Raw genomic sequence first — 24,021 nt, forward strand, 5'->3', positions numbered from 1 at the left:
GTCCAACAGAGGAGGATAATCAGGTCCCTGGTGGTAGTGGTGGCGGCGTGTCTTTCTCTGGGCAGGGCCCCCATTAAGTTTCCCTGGGGGCTGTGACCCCTCTCAGGGTTCCCTCCCACATGGGGGTGGGGTGCCATTTGCAGCTGGGAGGCTGGTTTATTTTGAGGTCTCTGGCGCTCCGGGGGTCGCTTTTTGAGAAAACAGGCTTTTGTGGGTTTTCTCAAGCTAAAAACTACTCTATCCAGGTGTTAGTCAAAACCTCGCGGCACGACCCTGGCAGCCCCCACCTTCCTACAGGCCCCAATCCTGAGGCGGTGGGGGCGGGGAGGCCGCACTCGCCGCTTCCGCTCCTCCAGACCACCAGGGGGCGCTGCACCCCGCCTCTTCCTTCCCGGGGTGCTTCGCGCCGGGCCCCTTCCGCGTGGGTGAGTGAATGTGAGAGTCAGCGTCGCGCCGCGCGCGCCGTTCGCCTCCGCCGCTCGGCGCTCTTATTTCGGCTGCGAGGGGCGGGCGCGCGCGTAAAGGCATAGAGACGGGCGTTGAGTTCTCGGGCTAGAGCGTCGCCGAGTCGGAGCCGGAGCCCGAGCCGCGCGCTGTGTCTCCGCTGCGTCCGCCGAGGCCCCCGAGTGTCAGGGACAAAAGCCGCCGCCGCGCCGCCTGCTCCCGCCGCCAGGGCTGATCCGCCGCCGCCGCCGCCCTGACGAGAGTCCACAGCTGTCGCCACCCGTGAGGATCCGAGAGCCATGTCGGCCAGCAGCCTCTTGGAGCAGGTACAGGCCCGGCCCGCATGCCTCGGCCATTGTGTGAGGCGAGAGGTAGTCCGACTAGGCCCGGGCCCGCCGCCCCCGGTCGGGCCGAGCAGAGGCGGCGCCTCTCGCGGGCCGGGTTTCGGGCCTCTCAGGCCGGCCGCACCCAGCGCCTCGCCCTCAGCCCGTACTCCCCGCTTCTCCCGCTTCTCCCTGGGCCTCGGAGCCCACCGGCCGCGCCGCCTTCCCTCTTCTCAGCAGGCCTCTTTTCTTGTTTCCTTCCCCTTCCTTGAAGCCCTAGTCTGCTCGCGTTGTTTCTGGCGCGTCCCCCGCTTTCTCTCAGCGGGCCCCGCCGGCCTGCGCTTTTCCCCGCCTCCCATTTTCAGCCTCCCCCTCACCACCATTCTTGACGCCTCCCCTCAGGCCTGCTCCTTTATTCCCTTCTCGGGCCCGGCTTTAATTTGTCTTTTCTTTTCCATTTCTTCCTCGGACGACTTGCTGCTCGGCGACGTTTCCTTCGCCCGCAGAGACCAAAAGGTCAAGGAAACAAAGGTGAGCCCAGTTCTGCCGGTAGCTCTGGGCTGGGGGGTGGGGGGTGGGGGGGTGGGGGGTAAGGGGTGGGGGGGGGACGCTGAGCAGTGGGGGCGGGGTCTCCGGGAGGCGCCCCAGGGAGAGGACCTTTCGGAAGCCGCTTAGTTCGCAGGTGCCTCACGCTTAAGTATTTGACCCTTTCCGTGTGTTCTTGCAGCTGGCGAACAGCTTCTCAGTGAACAAGGAGTAATTCATTAAGGGTGGGGGTGGATTCGGTTTTGAAATGTCCCAGGTCCTTAGTTTCCTGTAGGTCTTAGAAGGCCTTTGTTTTTCATCCTCGTGGATCACACTCTGGAAGTACTCACATGTGGTGGGGGAGGGGAAGCGGGAGGGAATTGAAATCCAGAGGAGCCAATAAAATGACCTTTTTAGATCAACTTGCTCTGGGTGGAGGGAGACATTTTCATTGATTATTATTGCTCAGCAGTCACTCTCGTCTTTATCCGTTTGAAAGTCACACTTACTTGCTCTGTTTAGTAAGGTTTTTCTCTGGTTAGAATATATTTGACTAATTTGGGAGGTAGGTGGTACGACTAAGACATTTCTGTAATTTATTTGAATTTTTTTCCCTTTAGTACAAAATGGATCTGTACATCAAAAGGATGGATTAAATGATGATGATTTTGAACCTTACTTGAGTCCACAGGCAAGGCCCGTGAGTAGTTAACCATTTACATGCCTGATCAAAGGGTGTAGTAAACCATATTCTTTCTCTGCCCTGTCAGTAAATATGATTTTCAGGGGTTGGCTTTCTTAATACCACTCAATGTGTTGTAAGAAGAGTTATTACAAATGTTGCAGACCGTGTTAAGATTCTCATTTCTGTTGCCAGCAAACATTCTGAGACTGACTGATAACACTTCACGGTATACTGACAGCACTGTTAATAGTTCTCCTTACCAAAAATGTAACAGTGGAAAACTGAAGAATACTTTCCAGTTTAAATATTCTGACTTTTTACCCCCAAAACCTTTTTCTTTTAGGAAAACTGGATTCATATGTGATGGGAAAAACTAATGTAAAATCACCTGAACTTTATTCAGTGCTGCAGAACTGGTCTCTTCCCTTTCATCTGGTCACTAGTTAGTGGGTTCTTAGATTATCCTAACTTTTAGACTTAGGTATTCGTTTTTCAAGTTGAAATGTATCTGTAGAGATCAACTTTGTACACCGCTGGTTTCTCGCTTATGGGAGCTATAGGATTTCTAAAATGGAGTTAAAGGAAGATAAAACACTTCGGCACACACAAATGAAGATCGAGAATGATTAAGGTTTTTGACATGTTATCTGTCTTCTGATGTTTTAGATGTAATCTGTTTTTATGTCTTCTAGCTCCATGTAAGTTCATACATTGACAAGACTTGTGCATATAGAAACTGCTTTGATTTATCAGTTCTTTTAAATTAGTATTTTGGGTTGTAGCTAATGTCTATAAATCCACAAATTAATAAGCCAAAAGGAAAACTGACAGTAACCCATCTAAAATACCCTAAAAGATGAAAAAGCTTATGGGGCATTTAACAGATGCTGTACGATAGATACAAGTCTTGAGTAACTTGAAATATTGGTGCATGCCTGTATTTGGGCCTAATTCTTACATAAAACTTTTAGATCTCTTATGTAAAATTTTCTGCATTGAGAGTGTAGAAACCACTTAAGCAAGGGATTGGGAAAAGTTTTCAGAAATCAACCAGTTAATCAGGAAAAATGGGAAAGGAAGTAGAGGAATGAACTATTAATAGATTCCTGCTATTGAAGTAGTTTCCTTACATAATCATTATAACAGGGAGAGTGGGAGCATTTGGAAACATAATTCTAGGTAGTTCTTGTGAAATAATGTGTAGTTCAGATTTTTGAGCTCAGGGACATGTGGGAACCTGCCAGTTCAGGTGTAGGCATTCAGCTATATAATGGCATAATGTGTGATATTAAGTGCATGCTTTTTATTTCTCAAGTAAGCTAAAGCTTAAATGTCTTAAAACAATTTTTGGGGGGAGGGGAATAGAAATCATAGTTAAATAGATGGATAACCTGAGAATCTTTGTCCTTTGTAGTTAATCGTCAAGAGTAATTCATCTGCTTTTTAACCATTATTCATCGCCTTAATGTTGGAATAATCCTTCAGGCTTAATCCATTGGTTATAGACTGAATTTCTTACTCATAATGGATTTGAGTCTGTTAAATTTTAATACTGTCTTCGAGAAAAATAGACTTCTCTTAAACTTGAGGGTATGTGTGAAAAGGCTTAGCGTCCTTTCCTTTTTTTTTTTTTTTTTTTTAAGGAAAATTTTGGCAGAGAAAAGCACCATTTTATCAGGCCACATTAGTCGAAACATTTAATTTTAAAGAGATACGTTTGGCTAGGAGAAGTACTTTTGGCTTTGGGAATAGAAACTTAAGGCCTAACATAGTTATGGTCATCCAAGTCTCTTGAGAGTAAAATTCTCTATTCACTAGTTAATGGATTCTTATGTACCAGAGCTATTATTTTAATTCTAGTGTAGTTAACATACAGTGTTATATTAGTATCAGGTATATAATACAGTGGTTCGACAATTTTATAAATTTCTCCGTGCTCATCAAGATAAGTGTACTCTTGTACTAGAGTTATTTTCAAGTTAGGGTAAAGTACTCTATTTTGAATTGAGCTGTATCTATATTTACAGAGACCAATTTTTTGTATCTCCAGCTTCTCACAGGACTAGTCTGTGAATTCTAGCATTTATAGAAAAGTTAAGATACTGTTCATAAACTAAAGTAAGATCAAGAATGATGTTTTTACAGTGTAATCTGTCTTCCAGTGTGGAGACTAGTTGAATATAAGTTTATATTTCTGGGAAATTCTTTAGGATAATTCTTTTTTTTAAAGAGTCAAACTTTACCATGTTTTTGGAATTCTGTTTTTAATGGAAAAGTTAGGTGTGCATTTGAGCTTACAGCCAATAATTTTATAGGTGAAGTACAACAGGTAGCAAGGTTTTTCTAGTTTTAAACTCTGGAATTCACTGTACATTTCCTTTCCAGGTTATAATTAAATAGTGGCATTTGTTGATGTTCCCAAATGGTTTGCCAAGAGGCTGGCAATGTAAACTAGGTGTAATGAACCTTGGATTATGGTTGAGGAATGGCAACACAGATTTTTGGGATAGAACCTGTAATTTCCAGTTCTTTTTGTGTTGTTTTATCTATTGTATGGTTTTGATAGAAAACTCTTAGGAACACTCCTGATGTGTCAAAATTCCCACTCCTGAAATCCAGAGATAACGGTTTTTAGTAGAAGCATCATCTCAACAGTTCTGTAGAACTGTTATTAATACTGTCATTAATACTGTTGATGAGATGCTGGGTTTTCCCTTCACTGAATGATAGTGCTTAAGTTAAGGTCCACATCACTGTATGTCACTTTAACTTGAAGTGTTTAAACATTTCACTTGTTAAACCAAAATCTCTTACAGTGTAAAAATTCCAGCAAGTTTGTGGGAAGAGACCACCTGAGGTGGTCATTTGGTTTTTTAGTTGAATTTGAGTTGTATGAATAATTGGGAGAGGAAATGTCTTGATTGTTGTTTTATTAATTTTTGTGTTTAGTTGTGATTTGCCTGTTTGTTTTGTTTTTTTCCTTCCACAGAATAATGCATATACTGCCATGTCAGATTCCTACTTACCCAGTTACTACAGTCCCTCCATTGGCTTCTCCTATTCATTGGGTGAAGCTGCTTGGTCTACTGGGGGTGATACAGCCATGCCCTATCTAACTTCTTATGGACAGCTGAGCAACGGAGAGCCTCACTTCCTACCAGATGCAATGTTTGGACAACCAGGAGCCCTAGGTAGCACTCCATTTCTTGGTCAACATGGTTTTAATTTCTTTCCCAGTGGGATTGACTTCTCAGCTTGGGGAAATAACAGTTCTCAGGGACAGTCTACTCAAAGCTCTGGATATAGTAGCAATTATGCTTATGCACCTAGCTCCTTAGGTGGAGCCATGATTGATGGACAGTCAGCTTTTGCCAGTGAGACCCTCAATAAGGCTCCTGGCATGAATACTATAGACCAAGGGATGGCAGCGCTGAAGTTGGGTAGCACAGAAGTTGCAAGCAATGTTCCAAAAGTTGTAGGCTCTGCAGTTGGTAGTGGGTCCATTACTGGTAACATCGTGGCTTCCAATAGTTTGCCTCCAGCTACTATTGCTCCTCCAAAACCAGCGTCTTGGGCTGATATTGCTAGCAAGCCTGCGAAACAGCAGCCTAAGTTGAAGACCAAGAATGGCATTGCAGGGTCAAGTCTTCCACCACCCCCAATAAAGCATAACATGGATATTGGAACTTGGGATAACAAGGGTCCTGTGGCAAAAGCCCCCTCACAGGCTTTGGTTCAGAATTTAGGTCAACAGCCAACCCAGGGGTCTCCCCAGCCTGTAGGTCAGCAGGCTAACAATAGCCCACCAGTGGCTCAGGCATCAGTTGGGCAACAGACACAGCCATTGCCCCCACCTCCACCTCAGCCTGCCCAGCTCTCAGTCCAGCAACAAGCAACTCAGCCAACCCGCTGGGTAGCACCTCGGAACCGTGGCAGTGGGTTCGGTCATAATGGGGTGGATGGTAATGGAGTAGGACCGTCTCAGGCCGGATCTGGATCTACTCCTTCAGAACCTCACCCAGTGTTGGAGAAGCTGCGGTCTATTAATAACTATAACCCCAAGGATTTTGACTGGAATCTGAAACATGGCCGGGTTTTCATCATTAAGAGCTACTCTGAGGACGATATCCACCGTTCCATTAAGTATAATATCTGGTGCAGCACAGAGCACGGTAACAAGAGACTGGATGCTGCTTATCGCTCCATGAACGGGAAAGGCCCCGTTTACTTACTTTTCAGTGTCAACGGCAGTGGACACTTCTGTGGCGTTGCAGAAATGAAATCTGCTGTGGACTACAACACATGTGCAGGTGTGTGGTCCCAGGACAAATGGAAGGGTCGTTTTGACGTCAGGTGGATTTTTGTGAAGGACGTTCCCAATAGCCAACTGCGACACATTCGCCTAGAGAACAACGAGAATAAACCAGTGACCAACTCCAGGGACACTCAGGAAGTGCCTCTGGAAAAGGCTAAGCAGGTGTTGAAAATCATAGCCAGCTACAAGCACACCACTTCGATTTTTGATGACTTCTCACACTATGAGAAACGCCAAGAGGAAGAAGAAAGTGTTAAAAAGGTAACCGGTTTACCATTATTAAGACTTTTAGAGAAGGAAAAATGTACAAGAGGGAACAGGAGAGTTATTATACTGAATGGTTAATAAAAGCTCTGTAAGTAACAAGCGTATCACTTAACAGTTCAAGCCTTTGTGGAAGTATAATTGGTGTTACTGTTTGACAGTGTATAGAAATGTGGGCTTAAATTAATGGAAAGCAGAAACTGTAGAGAAACTGAATTTAAATGATGCAAAAGAGGTGAATAAGGCCAAAAGAAATGCAGAGAGCATAATTGAAGTGATAGAACCATGGAAATGAAAGTAGGAAAAGATTGAGGCTGTAATATGGCAGAGAAAAGGTAAAAATTATGTTGTAATTAACTTTTGGCCTAACTTGGGTACAGTGGTTAAATCAGAGTTAGTGTGTCACCAGCCCTGACATCACTTTCTGCTTGCCTTTGACAATCGGCAGTATTAGTGTATTTTTCAGAACTTTCTTCCTTATTCCTATCCTTAGTGTTCTACTTAATTGTTTTTTCCCAAACCTTTTTCCCATTGGAAAAGTAATGTTTATTATATAAAACTTTGAAAACATGATTAGAAAAAGCTGGTCTTCTGCTCTTAAAATTCTCCTGTATTCCTGAGGAGTAATCTTCTCTTGTTTCTCTGTAACAAGTGAGTCTTGGGCAGAATCATGGAGAATAGGTCCAAACTAAAATGTTGGAATTTACTGGAAAGTGTTGGTAATGCTTGGTCTGTGTGTTTTGAGTGAATGTAAACTTTAAGATGGTAGAGAATGATAAAGTACTGGTTGGGGCAGAGCATACGTTATCTAGGATTTAGACATATTTAAATGTTGGAAGTAGGTGAAAAGATTATTGTGGGTAAAGAGAAGTTTCTTTTTAAAGATTATTAATGATTGGGAGAATTCTAAGTGGTCAGGTTCAAATGTAAAATAAAACCTAATAAACTTATGTAAATATATTTTTTTATGTTTGTGATGAATTCCTAGGGATTTTATATATTTGATCTAGGATCTGAGGTACTTGTTATATCTCTGTAAAAACTTTTGAGCACTGGGAGGATGGCTCTTTGGTTAGATTCTCCTTCTCCATAACACCTAAGAATCAGGGGCATGGTTGTTCAACTGAAGTAGGATGGTTGCCATTCTAGTGTGTGCAGTTGAATTAAAAATGGAGATATGCTTGTCAGTGATGCTAAAAGTATTGGGGATATAGAGCCACATTACTGAAAAGTTGCCTGTCAGAAAAAAACCCACTCCTTTTTTTGTCCTTTAAATTCTCTTCCCTTCCCCAAACTTTAACAGTGTAACTTAAAACCTGCCCTCATCTTGTAGAAAGATAGTTTACTGATTAGTTTTGCTAGACATGTGAAAGGCTCAAAAGATGTTTGAACTGACTTCTGAATCTAGAGGAACAAGGAAGGGGAGGCCTTTTAAGCATCATGTATTGACACAGCAGATTATTGAATGTGAGGGCCATTCAGGTGCTTAGTTTAACCACTCAAAACATGCATAATATCAATCCCGTATTATAAATCTGCTTGCATATACCTGCACGTTCTGTCTACATCTTGTGATTAAAAATAGGAAGGCAGGGGCACCTATGTGGCTCAGTCGGTTAAGTGTCCAACTTCAGGTCAGGATATCTCACGGTTTGTGAGAGAGCCCCACATCAGGCTCTCCACTGTCAGCAGAGAGCCCGCTTCAGATCCTCTGTCCCCCTTGCGCTCTGCCCCCCCCCCCTCATGTGTATGCTCTCTCTCAAAAAAAAATATTTTAAAAAGTAGGAAAGCAAAGATTTCAATGTTTTCAGGAATGTACAGCATAGATAATAAGATCAACCTGTAGGTGTTAGAACTAGTGGAGAAGCTTGGGTTTAAAAATGAAGTAGCAGGGGTGCCTGGGTGACCCCAGTCAGTTGAGCATCTGACTCAAGTCATGATCTTGAGGTTTGTGGGGGTGGTATTGAGCCCCAGGTCAGGCTCTGCACTGATCGTGTGGAGCCTGCTTGGCATTCTCTCTCTCCCTCTCTTTGCCCCTCTCCTTGCTTGCACATGCTTTTTCTTTCTTAAACATTAAAAAAAATAAAAATGAAGTAGCAAATTTAAGGGCTGTTAATTTATGTAACCTTTCAATCAGGTTTGTATTTGTATTAAATTCACTTGAGTGGTTCAGTGAATAATAATTGAACTTCATAAGGAGGCGTAAGATTCACAAATTGGAATTGACCAGTGTTGGGGTGTTTTCACAGTGAGTAATAATAATCAAGGTTTAGCGTCTTTGTTTAGCCGATTAATGGATCAGTCTTAAAGCTATTCCATAAAGACTTTTGATGAATGAGTATACTAATTGTTCTCAGGCTAGTGAACAAACCACCAAAAGTAAAAACAAACAAAAAAAAGCTTCGATTATACTTGTGTGAGATTACTTTTTAGTTTACCTTTTGTGAGAAGAGATTGCTGGGGTTTCAGGAAGGTCCCTATGATTGCTTCTAAACCCAGTTACCATTTCAGTCAGTATTGCCTTCTCTTGCCCGCTGTTATCCTTAACATCCTTACATAACTGACTCCAAAGCCAGGCTTTATTAGGCTTCCAATACAAAACAAGTTTCATGAGAGTGAAACTGATAGCTCATTGAGGCAGTAGACTCCTTTAGCTAGGGTGTTTGTGCACCTTTGTGTTATTTACAAGATTGCAAAAAATCGTGCCAGATGGGCATGGTAACTCAATAAGTAGAGAAATACTTAAGCTTCATCCTGAAGATGATGTCACAGCTATTCTAAAGTTCCATGATTGGGCATGTATCTTGGCAGAACACACTGAAGCAGAACTATAGCCATTTTTGCCTAGTATTACTGACTTGTTCTGTTCCATGATCTACTTCAGTAGTATCTTAGAAACTTCAAGCACTGGATCTATGGCTTGAAACTTGAGCAGCTTTTAGTGACATTTTCCATGTGTTGTTTATTTTGTATACTTCAGATACTATTTTGTAATCTGCTTTCTGCAGTTATTTAGAACTTTTCCTTAATTGTTTAATATTCTTCTGTGACATCACTTTTGATGGCTTCATAATACTCTATCATAGGTGTATTATAATTTTCCAATCCTTAATTGTTAGATTTGTCAGCGTCTTTATATTTTTTCCAGCTGAAATAACACTGCAGTGAACATCCATGATATAAATACTGATTTACACCTGTCCTTTAGTGTTATTGTTGGGTCAAAGGGTGTATGCTCTTTGAAGGTCTTGGCTGTGCTGTATATTGCTGTATGGGGCTTTTTCTTTTTGAAAATTTTGAAAGAATCACTGTCAAAAGAAGACAACAGTGAGTTAACTTCTTTATTTCAACTTTAGAATAGTCTGGCATAAAGGGAGAGTTACTCCTTGCATAAGCGATAATGTTTTTTTATAAGCTTCATAATAGTTTAATATTTGTCTTGTATGTCTAGTCTTTCAACTGTAGGTAAAAGTAGGAAGAGTAGAGGGGAACAAGGACTGCATAATTTTCTTAAAGCCTAGCGCCTGGGGTGCCTAGGTGGCTCAGTCTGTTAAGCGTCTGACTCTTGACTTCAGCTCAGGTCATAATCTTACAGTTCTTGAGTTCAAGCCCAGTATCAAGCTCTGTGCTGATAGCACGGAGCCTGCTTGGGATTTTCTGTCTTCGTTTTGTCTCAAAAATAAATAAACTGGGGCGCCTGGGTGGCGCAGTCGGTTAAGCGTCCGACTTCAGCCAGGTCACGGTCTCGCGGTCCGTGAGTTCGAGCCCCGCGTCGGGCTCTGGGCTGATGGCTCAGAGCCTGGAGCCTGTTTCGGATTCTGTGTCTCCCTCTCTCTCTGCCCCTCCCCCGTTCATGCTTTGTCTCTCTCTGTCCCAAAAATAAATAAACGTTGAAAAAAAAAATTAAAAAAAAATAAATAAACTTAAAAAAAAAAAGTTTTAAAGCCTGGCCTCGTGTGAGATTTAATCAGGCACTTGGGTAAATGATTTTTCTGAATAATTGGAAAGCTAATGGGAGAGAAATAGATCTAGAGAAGATGTGATTATAGTGACAATGGCTCAAGGTATGTATTTTTAAAAATTTCATTGTTATTAAATAAAAATAGTAGGATTTCTTAAATACCTCTAGAGTTATTCCTATTTTCAAGCAGAAGACCTAAAAATAGTGACTTGGAATGTGTTTGGATATATTTAAGATTCATTATGCTGCTTAAGAATTGAGATGAAGCTATTTGCCTTTTCTTTGAACAATTTTTTACTCTGTGCTAGATATTACTGAGAAAGCAGGAGTGTGTTGTCAGGGAGCCTTATACTCATGACAGGTAACTGTACAAAACAGTATTTTTCTCAAGATATGCGCAGAATGCCAATTTGGAAGCTTGACGATTGTCTAACCCAGCCTGGGGTATATAGGTGGATTGGTCCCAGAAGAATCCTGGAAGAGGTGACTTTTGAGCTGAGCCTTCAAAGATGTATAGAAGGTTGCCAGAGATGTTTGGGGAAGAATGAACACAGATTCAGGACAGCTCACGTCTGTGACACTGTATAGATAATAACTTGGAACAAGAAGTCCTGTACAGTCCAAGAGCTAGTCTAATTGGTATTTGTGGAGTGGGTTTCCCTACAATGGAAGTTTGTTGGAGATGAGGAAAAGGAAGTTGAATGAAATGTTTATGCAGTTAGTTTGATATAGAAGGAACTTACTGAGTCAGGTACAAAGTTGGCTTAAATTCTAGAGTTTAAAAGAAAGAATAAGACCTAATTTCAATCAGAAACTCATTGATGTTACTTTTTTCTTAAGTTTTTATTTTAATTCCAGGTCATGTACAGTGTTGTATTAGTTTCAGGTGTACAGCATAGTGATGCAACAATTCCATATACCAGCCCATGCTCTCCTTGATGTTAGCTTTGCATGGAAGGCAATGGGGAGCTTGTAGAAGTAAAGGTGAACGAGTATATGGAAATAGATGCCATTACTAAATACTAGCAGCTTACTTTTTCCAGTGATGTGTTTCATACACATTATCGTATTTCTCATCAGATGCCTTAGTGTGCTTAGAAGAGATGATTTGGAAGGGGAATATGATAAGTGTAATCAAATACTTTTAAGACCAGTAGGTTTAGGGGTGCCTGGCTCAGTTGGTAGAGCATGTGACTCCTCATCTCAGGGTCATGAGTTCAAGCCTTATGTTGCTTACTTAAACAAACAAACAGACAAACAAAATCCCACAACAACTTTGTAGGTTTATTCTCCAAGCCAGAAAACAGCACCAGAACCAATGGATAGAGGTTATAGGAAGAGTTTTGTAAATAAAAGGGAGAACTTTCTAAAAATGGAGTTCTTAGTCACAAGAGGGTTTCAAGAAGAGACCAAAAGAACTTTAATTAGATACATTGTAAAGAAAGTTTATATGTGGAATAGTCTAACCAGATAAACCCAGGGTAAGGTTAGCCAGCCCAAGATAACGTGTGAAATTCACGGAGAGGAATTGATGCTCCTAAACAGGTCTTTTTAGGAAGGTTATTTCTGTTCTATAATTTTTGACCTAAATAACTTATTACTTATAAAAAGAATAAAGGTCTTAAGGCTAGAAGGACATGAATGACAGAAAAGATTGGCAGATTTCCAGTAAATCTTAGCACAGATAAGGTATGTGGGTGGTTGTCTTTTAATATAGTTACTGTATTAGTATTAATGAAAAAGTTATCTAAAACAATACTAAAGGTTTATTTTTTATAAACTTTTTAATGTTTATTTTTTTTATTAAATTTTTTTTATGTTTAATTTTGAGAGAGAGAGAGAGAGACCGCACGAGCAGGGGAGGGGCAGGGAGAGAGGGGGAGACAGAATCTGAAGCAGGCTCCAGGCTCTGAGCTGTTAGCACAGAGCCCAGCGCAGGGCGAGAACTCATGAACCACGAGATCATGACCTGAGCTGAGGTTTGACACTTAACTTACTGACCTATCCAGGCGCCCCTAATGTTTGTTTTTTAGAGAGAGTGAGGGAGGGGCAGAGAGAAAGAGGGAGGCAGCATCAGAAGCATGCTCTGCACTGTCAGCAGAGCCTGATGAGGGGCTTAAACCCATGAACCACGGTGAGATGACTTGAGCCTAACGCAGACACTTAATCGATTGAACCTCCCAGGCACTCCAGGACTTTTTTTTTTTTTTAAGTTTTTGGGTTTTTTTAGAGTGTTCATATGTGTGTGTGAGGGGGAGGGGCAGTCAGAGAGGGAGAGGGAATCTTAAAGAGGCTCCACGCCCAGAGTGGAAACATGGGGCTCGATCTCACCACCATGAACCGAAATCAAGAGTGGGACACTTAACCGACAGAGCCACCCAGGTGCCCCTAAAACATACTAAAGCCCTTTTTTTTTTTTGAATTTTAAGTTTATTTTTACTTTTTTGAGAGAGAGTGTGTATGTGCTGGGGAGGAGCAGAGAGAAAGGGAGTGAGAGAATCCTAATCAGGCCTCACACACAGTGCAGAGCCCCAAGTGGGGCTCGAACCCACAACCGTGAAATCGTGACCTAAGCTGAAATCAAGAATCGGACGCTTAGCCTACTGAGTCACCCAGGCGCCCACATACTGAAGACTTACTAAAAAAAATATAGAAGTGATTGTTTAAGAGACATATTTCTTTCTTTTTTTTTTTTTTAATATTATTTTTTGAAGGGTGCAAGCAGGGGAGGGGCAGAGAGAGGGAGACAGAAGTGGGCTCTGTGCTGACAGGCCGACAGCAGCGAGCCTGATGTGGGGCTCAAACCCGTGAACCATGAGATCATGACCTAGGCCGAAGTTGGTCGTTCAACCAACTGAGCCACTCAGATGGCCCTGTTTCCTTTTTCTTAAAAGTAGTTTTCCTGTGGTGTTGGTGCAAGTAATGCTTGTCTTTATAAGGAAGTTTTTTTTTTTTTTTTCTTTGTGGCCATCTTTTTCCTCCCTAATTCTTTGATTTGGGCATTTAATCCCTTGGGAAATATTTGAAGCAAGCAACCTTGGCTCCATATTCTTTTCTTTTTATTTAAAAAAAATTTTTTTTAAAGTTGTTTTTTTTTAGTAATCTCTGCACCCCACGTGGGACTCAGACTCATGACCCCGAGATCAAGAGTCATGTGCTCCACCTACTGAGCCAGCCAGACGCCCTGCTCCATTTTTAACTTTATTTTATTATTATTTATTTAAATGTTTATTTTTGTGAGAGAGCACGCGCGCGTGCACAAGTGGGGGAGGGACAAAGGGAAAGGGAGGCACTGAATCAGAAACAGGCTCCATGCTCTGAGGTATCTGTCAGCATAGAGCCCGCCATGGGACTTGAACTCCCGAACCCAAGAGGTCATGTGTGACCTGAGCTGAAGTCATATGCTTAAGCGACTGAGCCACCCAGGCGCCCCTCCATTTTTAACTTTAGAAAAAAATTTAACATATGTAAGTAAAACTTGTGACATAAAAGAAAGAAAATATCACTTTAGCCAAATACGTTTTCGTATTAAATAAATATGAATAAATACCCATGGTGTATTGGTCTTTTCCATTTAGTATTTCCCTGCTCCACCACTGGCTTAAATCGCCTCTTCAGATGCCAGGCACCCTGTTTTAATGGGGTAGCAAACCTGAACTTTTTGTAAAATTCTAAGGCCATTTATGTCTACTTCTGTTTTGCAGATAAGTTTATCTGTCTTTGCCGAAAGGGTTGAAGAAATTCTGTTTGTGTTACTCATCACCTTCCTTACTTTGTGGATAGATAAAATGCCTTTCCGCAGCTTTCTTAGAGGAGCACTAGAAGAGAATAGATGACACTGAATTTGGATCTCTTTGAGCAAATATTTGTGTTAATTGATAAACAAGGCACCATCTTTGCTTTAGGACCAGACAGTGTTGTTAGGAGGACAACAGAATGGATAAAATATGGGATATTAGCTATAGTAGAGGAATGAAAAAATAGCTTTCTGAAGAGAGTGATAAATGAGGGAAATTAAGGAAGGCTTCATAGAGAAAATAACTTTTTATTTTAGATAGAGCATGATAGAGTATGAGTGGGGGAGTGGGGCAGAGGGGGAGAGAATCTCAAGCAGCTCCATGCCCAGTGCAGAACTCAACGTGGGGCTTTATCTCACAAATGTGAGATCATGACTTGAGCCGAAATCAAGAGTTGGATGCTTAACTGAGCCACCCAGGTGTTTGGAAATAGCATTTGAACCATGTCAAATAGAATGAGTAATAAGCACTCAGATGATAGCACAGTTCTTGGCACATAGTGCACATAAAAGTTTAGTATATTGTCATTTTAGCTGAGGAAGAGGCTCAAAGAGGTTATTTATGTAAGGTCTCATAGCTTAATAAATGGTGGAATTGATATTTCAGTTAGGTCAGTGATGTGCTGGGGCTGGCTAATTGTAAGTTAAATTTAGCTTTCAAGAATTTTTGTAAGCTGGCTGTTAAACATTAGTTTTTAAAAAGTCATTATTGGGGCTCCTGGGTGGCTCAGTCAGCTAAGCGTCTGACTCCGGCTCAGGTCGCGATCTCACGGTGCGCGAGTTCGAGCCCCACGTTGGGCTCTGTGCTATCAGTGTGGAGCCCGCTTCGAATCTTTTGTTCCTCCCTCTCTCTGCCTCTCCCCCACTCATGTGCTGTCTCTCTCAAAAATAAATAAACATTAAAAAAAACAAAGTCGTTATTAAATGACATAAAATTTTAAATACATTATATTAAAAGATTAAATGCCTTTGTATTAAAAAAAATTTTTAATGTTTATTTTTGAGAGAGAGTGTGAGTGGGTTGGGGCAGAGAGAGAGGGAGGCACAGAATCCGAAGCAGGTTCCAGGCTCTGAGCTGTCAGCACAGAGCCCAACGTGGGGGTTGAACTCACCAGCCGTGAGATCATAACCTGAGCTGAAGTCAGACGCTCAACCAACTGAGCCACCCAGGCGCCCCATAATGTTTATTTTTGAAAGAGAGAGAGAGTGAGCGAGCACAATCAGGGAAGGGGCAGAGAGAGAGAGGGAGACACAGAATCCGAAGCAGGCTCCAAGCTCTGAGCCATCAGCATAGAGCCCGACGCGGGGCTCGAACTCACGAGCCGTGAGATCATGACCTGAGTCGGAGTCAGATGCTTAACCGACTGAGCCACCCAGGCGCCCCTAAATGCCTTTGTATTTACATTAAATGCATTATAAACTGGTTTATAATAAAAATTAAAATTAAACAACATAAACTTAGAATGCCACTGTTACTATTCAAACTAATACTCAAATCTATCATTCTTGAGGTTATTTACATCTGTTGTATCAATATATGATACTGTGCAATTGCACATCTCAACCCCACATTCAGGGGTGTCAACATTGGTAGCTTGAAATATGCCATATTACTTACACCATGGAAATTGGGAAATGCTATATATACATATCAGGGCTTGTTTTTTTTAAGTTGTCTAGCCTTACAGTGATAGAGAAAATACGAATGCAGATTAAATTAAGCATGTCATGTCTGTAGCTCTGACATATTTCGAATAACACAAAGAATTTGAGGAAATACTCTTCCAGAATTTGAAAATTATTATCCAGTTTGGCAGAGAAGTTACTCAAATCATTGATGAACTTGTGAAGTTCTGACATGTTTTTGTTTCATTTTTTTCTTTTTAATGTTCATTTTTGAGAGAGCATGAGTGAGGGAGGGGCAGAAAGAGAAGGAGACACAGAAATTGAAGCAGGCTCCAGGCTCTGAGCTGTCAGCACAGAGCCTGATGTGGGGCTCGAACTCACAAACCGTGAGATCATGACCTGAGCTGAAGTTGGACGCTTAACTGACTGAGCTGCTCAGGCACCCCTGTTTTTGTTTCATTTTTGTCTTAATAAATGATAAATGAAAATGTTGGAACTACACTTGAATAGACACAGAAGCCTCTATCCTCCAAAGACCATGACCATTATGTGGTATATGGAGTTTGCCAGGTAGAGAAGTAGGAAGAAAGACATTCTAGGAAGAGGAGACATCGTGTTTATAAACATGATCTCATGAATGCTTAGTTTATGTTCTCAGAGTAATGAGAAGTCTAATGTGGAAAAGAATAAGTGATAAAGCTGGAGAGGTTGGTTGAGCCCAATAGTATATTGGAAGGGCTTTGGATTTTTATTTTATAGTTAGTTGGATTGTAAGGGATGATAGTTAATGTGGAGTTAGTTTGGATGATCAGAAGGGTGAACTACTTATTGAGCACTGCCTTTGTTAGCCACTTTCATAGTCTTCTAATGCTCATGCCAACCCTGGGAGGCAATATCCTATATGTACAAATAGAGAAATGGAAACTTAGTTTAGACCTTATGTAAACTCATCTATTATATGATAGGTGTAGGTGACTCAAAGACCAAATCAGAGGCTTTTATAATAGTTTGGAAGAAGACCCAATAAGGATGGAAAGGTGGATTTGAAGAATGTTGACCTGTTTGCTGAGTAGTTACTGCAAAAAAAAAAAAAAAAAAATAGAGAATATAGGATGAACACCAGGTTAAGGTTAGGGTTTGGAGATGTGTTGGTTGTTGGAAATAGTGTTTGGGGTACATGTGGGGGGCAGTAAGGTAATGGTAGGGTCTGGAGCTCAGGAGAGAAAACTGTTGATGGAAATTTGTATTTATAGACCTCAGTATAGCTAAAGGCATGAAAGAGTTTAAGATTATTTAAGAATATTGGTAATAAAAACAATGGCTGAAATTGAACACTATACAATATCAAGCATACATCTGTCCTGATTAATTTACATATTTGTAAGTTTTCATTTAATTATTATGAGGTAGGTACAGCTATCTGATTCTGCAGATAAAGACACTGAAGCACAAAAAAGAATAACTTTGGAGACACCTGGGTGGCTCAATTGGTTAACCGTCCGACTTCAGCCCAGGTCATGGTCTCATGGTTTGTGGGTTTGAGCCCTGCATCGGGCTCTGTGCTGACAGCTCAGAGCCTGGAGCCTGCTTCAGATTCTTTTGTCTCTTTGCTCCTCCCCTGCTTGTGCACATGCTCTCTCTCTCAAAAATAAACATTAAAAAGAAAAATAATATTAAGAATAACTTTGTGAAGTCAGGTAAGCTGAGAAAGCAGAGCTGTTGTACTTGTTTCTGCAGTCTGGTTCTAGAGCCAACACACAGTAAGAGAAGAGGGCCAGAGAAAGAACCCCCATAACCCAGTTTGCAGGATGGGTTAAATAGAGCAGTGGAGTATAATCAACTTATTCAGAGAGTGCAGAGAGGTAACTGATGATTGGGAATGCCAATGGCTCTCTTGAATAACAGTAACATGAGAGCTCTTTGTTGTTAGGTGTTTCAAGGTTTTGGTGTCTATATATCATTCAACAGACTTTGTATTTGTTTTTTTCTGTATTGTTTCCTTTCCACCCACAAAGTGTTCCAAGCCTTAAAGAGATTTAGTGAAGTTTGAGCTGCTGGAAGTAAGACCTTTTTTTTTTTTTTTTTTAGTTTATTTATTTATTTTGAGAGAGTATGTGCACAAGTCGCAGAGGAGCACAGGGAGAGAATCCCAAGCAGGCTCTGCACTGCCAGCAAAGAGCCTGACGTGGGGCTGGAACTTGCAGACTGTGAGATCATGACCTGAGCCAAAGTTGGACGCTTAACTGACTGAGCCACCGGGTGCCCCAAGACCGGTTTTTATATAGTTAGTATGGGCTCTTATGATAAATTAGACCATATAAAAATGTCTCAAATTCAATTAGGTATTAAAAATGATAGTATTCTGGTTTTTGTTTGTTTTTGTTTTTGTTTTTTGATATGGCTAAAGATTGATCCAGAGGGGACTGTTGTTTTTCCAAACATCACCATTTTGGGATAAGGTTAGTTAGCAACTCTAGAATCATTTACTATCTACTTTGAATAGTGTAAACCAAGAATTACTCAGATGCAAGCCTTTGTGCTTACCTGCCAGGAGTAAAGATTAGTCCCATAACAATTTTTAACCTTTTTAGCTGTGAATTTTTCTTTTCCTCCCAAACAAAACCTTACTCAAAACCCCATGAATTGCTAACTTTTGGTGCTCCCCCACCCCTCGCCCCTGGAGATCTCCAAAACATCTCCCCTATGAAGCATAATTTGGAACCTATTGGCTGATATGAATTCTTTTAAATGAAGGGATGGTACATGGAAGTTGGGGTGGATCTGTTTTGAAATTGAAGAAATGTAAATTTCTGCAGCTTCAGCATCATTTAGGTGTGTTGGTTTGTTTAGTCTGGGGGGAGGGAGATATGAGGAAGACTACATCTCCTAAGAAGTGAGTAGGCTGCAGCATTGGTTTTGACTGCCCTAGAATGACTACCCTGTTACCTGCAGACTGTTCAGGAGTTTCATGCAGAAGAGGAGGAAAAAGCTCTATACCCTGAATTAGGGCAAACAAAAGTGATCTTTTTCTTCACCATTGAATCCTGCAAGTCTGCACATGAGCAAGGAGAAAAGCCTTAAGTGTATCAACTCAGATCATCTCTCCTGCCTTTCTCCACAGAAGCAAGTAATTCAGTTTAAATTTGCTTGCTGCTGCCACCTCCTGTGGACCAACATCTTCTCTCTATAATATAACTAGTTCAGTAAATAGTGCCCTAATGTTTTTCATCTGTTGTTGAATAAATAGTTCCTAATTGAACTGATTTAACTCCAGTTAGCCATAGGGAGAAGAAAAGAAGCACTGTAGGACAATGTATATTAAAAAGTTAATTTTACAATATGAGACCAAATGTAGAAGAGAAGAATAACAAGACTAGTTAGGGCTAGAGTCAAGACATATTAATGGAACACTGGATTTGAGTTGGGTGTGAAGAATGGATAGGAAAGATAGTGGAAAAACGAAGGAAGAAAATGTCTAAACCCCAAGTTTCAGCTGTTATATAAGGTAGGTGGTGAAAGGGAAGAGGCAGGCAGTTAATCTTTCCAACTCCTTTGCACTGCTATTATAAGGTCTGATGGTTCTTATGAGATGTTTACTTTTGTACTATATATGTCAAAGTTAAAAATTTGACCATATCACTTATGTAATACACATTAGATTTACTAATAAGTTTTTTGACTTTATGTGAACTTTTTTGGTAAACAGTATGGGTAGCATATAGAACTTTTAAAATGTTTGTATGTGAAAAATTTGCAGTGTGCAAGTTTTATATTAATAATCGCAAATTTTGCCTTTACATTTATCTCTTGTAAAATAGAACCAAATTATAAAACGTATAGAAAATGGAAAAAGTCACCTGTGATTTCTTTACTCTGATGAAACCACTTATTGTTTTGACATTTTTCCTTGTCTTTATTTTATTCAAGTGGTTTATACAATAATAATCATATTCTGTATAGTATTTTGTCTTGCCTTTTCTTCTTAATACTTTAGTAGGTATATACCCATATTTAGCCATATTTTAGACATCTGTGTATTAGGCACTTTTCATATCTTGTCTCTGATCCCTTCTAATAATCTTTATAAGATTATCTTCATTTTACAGTTAGGGAACTTGTAATTTAGAAGGTATAACTTCCTGGGCACCTGGCTGGCTTATTCAGTAGATCAGGTCTTGACCTAGTAGGGGTTGTCGGTCCAACCCCCACGTTGGGTAGAGATTACTTAAAAAGAAGTGTCTTAAAAAAAAAAAAGGGGGAAGGTGTAAGTTCCTCAGGATCACCAGCTAAGTTGTAGATGAGCTAGAATTTATTTTGCCCCAGCGCTTTTATTGTTCTTCTGCTTTGCTGCATCTTTACATTTATCATTTTTTGTTTATTTTTTATTTTTAGATATTAAAAATTTTTTTAATTTTTTTTATTTTTGAGAGAGAGAGTGCAAGTGGCGGGGGAGGGTCAGACAGAGAGGGAGACACAGAATTCGAAGCAGGTTCCAAGCAGTCAGTGCAGAGCCCAGCGCTGGGCTCAAATCCACAAACTGCAAGATCACAACCTGAAGTCTGAGGCTTAACTGACTGAGCTACCCAGGTCCCTCTGTTTATTTTTGAGAGAATGAGAGAGCGCATGCTTGCGCATGGGTGTGCACGGGGGGGGGGGGGGGGGGGGGGGGGGGGGGGGGGGGGGGGGGGGGGGGGGGGGGGGGGGGGGGGGGGGGGGGAGGGGCAGATAGAGGGATTCAGAGTATCCAAAGCAGGTTCTGCACTGACAGCAGAGAGCGCAATGTGGGGTTTGAACACAGGAACCAAACCGTAAGATCATGACTTGAACCAAAGCCAGACGCTTAACAGACTGAGCCACTCAGGCACTCCTTCATTTGTCTTTTTTTTTTTTTTTTTTTTTTAATATGGGGTTCCAACTCACAACCCTGAGATCAAGAGTTGCATGCTCTACCAACTGAGCCAGCCAGGTGCCCCCACATTTATCATTTAAAACAGCTAACAAGGATGTTCTGTTACCTACTGATGCCATTCACCTCTCTGTGGGTATATGAGGCGAGCATAATCAGTTGAAACTTAAACCTTTGTTTAAGCACTCAGGCTGTACTTCCCTGATCACTAGCATCAAAATGGAGCTAATTAGATCTACTCTAACCTTGTTTAAGTTGCTGCTAATGACAGGCATCGGGAATAAGGAGGAACACAAGTAGCTCTGGCTATAATGTACACTGAAAAGGTTATAAAGTTGAATCGGAAGGTTTTGTTCTACCCCACTCTTTATTTTGTACATGAACTTGCAAGATTATCTCTATGTTTATTTTTGAGAGAGAAAGCATGAGTGGGAGGGGCTGAGTGAGACAGAATCTGAAGCATGCTCTGAGCTGTCAGTGCACAAAGCCCACGAACTGTGAGATCATGACCTTGAGCCAAAGTTGGACAAATGACTGAGCCACTGAGGTGCCACAGGATTACTTCTGTTTAGTGGGAGAGGCAGAACAAGCACCTAGACAAGTTCTTGGGTAATTCAAGTCATTAATGATAAATGTTACTTTACTTGGAATCCATAAGCCTGTAGAAGGATGAGGAGGGGAGCAGGGTGGACCTATGTGAGTGCTTCAGAGAATACACACAAAGATGGTAATAATTACTTACAGTCAAATTTGAGTCATCTGGAAAGTATTTGTAAAAATACTGATAACTGGGCTCTGCACCCGGACTTACTAAAGTAGAAATTTAGTAAGCTTCCCGGGCATTTTTTATGGGATTAAAAGTTGATGGAAGAGAAGTTTCTCAATTTACATAAATTACCATCTGTGAATACTTAAACTGCAGATTCCTGTTCTCTCTTACCTACTCAATAAGCATCTTTGGAGCCAAGGCCTTGGAATCTGCATTTTACCAGTTCTGTAGGTGACTCTCATATTTTTAAAGTTTGAGAACTTGTAGATTATGTATATCATTAGTCAGTGGTTTGTGTGCCTCTTACCTCAAGTTCCTCATGCATTTTTTTCTACCAAGTTTGGTTTCTAAAGTTTCTTTGTATTGTAGTCCTGTCTTCCCCCTCAAAAGTCTCTGTCTCAAGACTTTATCTTTAAAAGCAATGTTAGAATTCACCTGTGTCTGATAAGCCTGGCTGTGCCTTTCAGTACTGGGGTTGGGGTCTGTCTTAAGGCTGAAAGGATGATCTTTTGAGCAGTTTGCCCATTTTTTTTTAATTGAATTTTTTTTTTTTTTTTTTTTTTTGAGAGCCTGTGAGAGCTGGGGAGAGGTTCAGAGGGAGAGAGAGAATCTTAATCAGGCTCCATGCTTGATCCCATGACTCTGGGATCATGACCTGAGCTGAAATAAGAGTCACTCAACTGACTGAGCCACTCAGGCACCCCAGTTTGCTTTCCTTTTTTTTTTTTTAAAGTTTATTTATTTTGAGAGAGAGCCTGTGTGTGTGAGTGTAGAGGAAGAGAGAGAATCCGAAGCAGGCTCTGTGCTGTCAGTGCTTAACCAACTGAGCCACCCAGTCACCCCTGCCCATTTTTAATTTTTTTTTTAAGTTTTATTTATTTTAGAGAGAGAGAGAGATTCAGCAGGGGAAGGGCAGAGAGAGAGGGAGACACAGAATCCAAAGCAGGCTCCAGGCTCTGAGCTGTCAGCACAGAGCCCGACAACGGGGCTTGAACTTGTGAACCACGAGATCATGCCCTGAGCTAAAGTCGGATGCTCAACCAACTGAGCCACCCAGGTGCCCCTATCCCTGCCCTTTTTAAATCAGCTATCAATATTATGAGTCTCTAGTGAGTTGCCTATATTTTTTTTGTTCATTAAAAGGTGGCAGTCTCTTTGGCTTAATATCCTACATCTGTAACTTGATGCTATAATCCACTTTTTAGAGGCGTTACGGCTCTAAGGGGCATTAACTTTTTTTTAATGAAACTTTTTTTTTAAAGTTTATTTTGGGAGTGAGCGCAAGTGGTAGGACAGCGAGAGAGGGAGAGAATCCCAAGCAGGCTTTGCACTCGATCTCACAAACTGCAAGATCATGACCTGAGTTGAAACTAAGAGTAGTTGGATGCTCAACTGACTGAGCCACTTAGGCGCCCTGAAACTTTTTTTTTTTTTTTTTAACGTTTGTTTATATATTTATTTTGAGAGCCAAGAGAGCAGGGGAGCCCAACTCAGGGCCAGACTCACTAACCGTGTGATCATGACTCTGGCCAAAATCAAGAGTTAGACACTCAACCTACTGAGCTACCTAGGTGCCCTGGCACATTAATTTTTTAGAGAGTTGTTAGATAAGATTTAACTACAAGATTTTGTGGCCACCAGCCATCTTGAAGTTGCCCAAAGTAAGATGTTTCAAGGCTGATTTTTAAAGGTGATCAGTTTTTTTCTTCAGATGGGGGAAGGGATTCTATAAAGTATGTTACATATTGTGGGCCTTAAATTATTTAGGTGTGTATACTAGGTTGATACTATTTATAGAGAGCATGAACCCTAGATTCTGTGGTCTTGTTAATGTATCAAATGTATAGTAGCAGAAAGGCTAAGGACTCTAGAAGAAGATCTGATACCTATCTACCACTATGATTAGAGCAAGTAAACTCTGAGTCTTAGTATTTTTAAAAAATCAGAAAAATACCACAATATTATTGTGTTGTTAGGATTAAATTATATATGAATTGTTTGCATATAGGTCTTCTATGAATGATTGTGATTTGTGGTATTAGGCATATACACATATATGTATATATGCACATACTTTGTTTATTTTCGATCATTCATTAAATTCTTCAACAACTTTGGCATGGTACTTAATAGTGCTACTGAGTTTCTATTTTAGGGTCCAACCCTTAAAATACATGAAGAAGGCATGAGAGTAAAAGGGAGGTCAGTTAAGAGTTTGGCAAATTCCAGGTGAGAGATGACCATAGCTTGGACTAGAGAGGTATTAATGGAGGTGTTGAGGATGGTTACAGGAAATTTTTGGAGGTGGAGCTGGGGAATATCATCAGAATGCTGGAAGCATATTCTAATGACTACTTCATTCTGAATTTATCTGTCGAATGCAAAATATACTTGTACTGGGAATAGA

General features: G+C 41.0%; 1 protein-coding gene across 3 annotated transcripts in view; it reads left to right on the forward strand.

Annotated features, from left to right (window-relative positions):
• Positions 1–384: 384 nt before the first annotated feature.
• The window catches only part of YTHDF2 (YTH N6-methyladenosine RNA binding protein 2), a 34,599-nt gene continuing 10,962 nt past the window's right edge, over positions 385–24,021 (forward strand). The window contains exons 1-4 of one of the 3 annotated variants that reach the window (XM_043574256.1): positions 385–770; positions 1,274–1,298; positions 1,913–1,992; positions 4,967–6,553. In XM_043574256.1, the coding sequence (XP_043430191.1) occupies positions 744–770; positions 1,274–1,298; positions 1,913–1,992; positions 4,967–6,553 (1,719 nt within the window). In that variant the 5' untranslated portion in view covers positions 385–743. Of the gene's footprint in view, positions 771–1,273; positions 1,299–1,912; positions 1,993–3,377; positions 3,568–4,966; positions 6,554–24,021 lie in introns of those variants that run through there. The other 2 variants (XM_043574257.1, XM_043574258.1) reach the window with 2 other exon arrangements.

Source organism: Prionailurus bengalensis, chromosome C1, assembly GCF_016509475.1.
Source record: "Prionailurus bengalensis isolate Pbe53 chromosome C1, Fcat_Pben_1.1_paternal_pri, whole genome shotgun sequence".
NCBI classification, from domain to species: domain Eukaryota; kingdom Metazoa; phylum Chordata; class Mammalia; order Carnivora; family Felidae; genus Prionailurus; species Prionailurus bengalensis.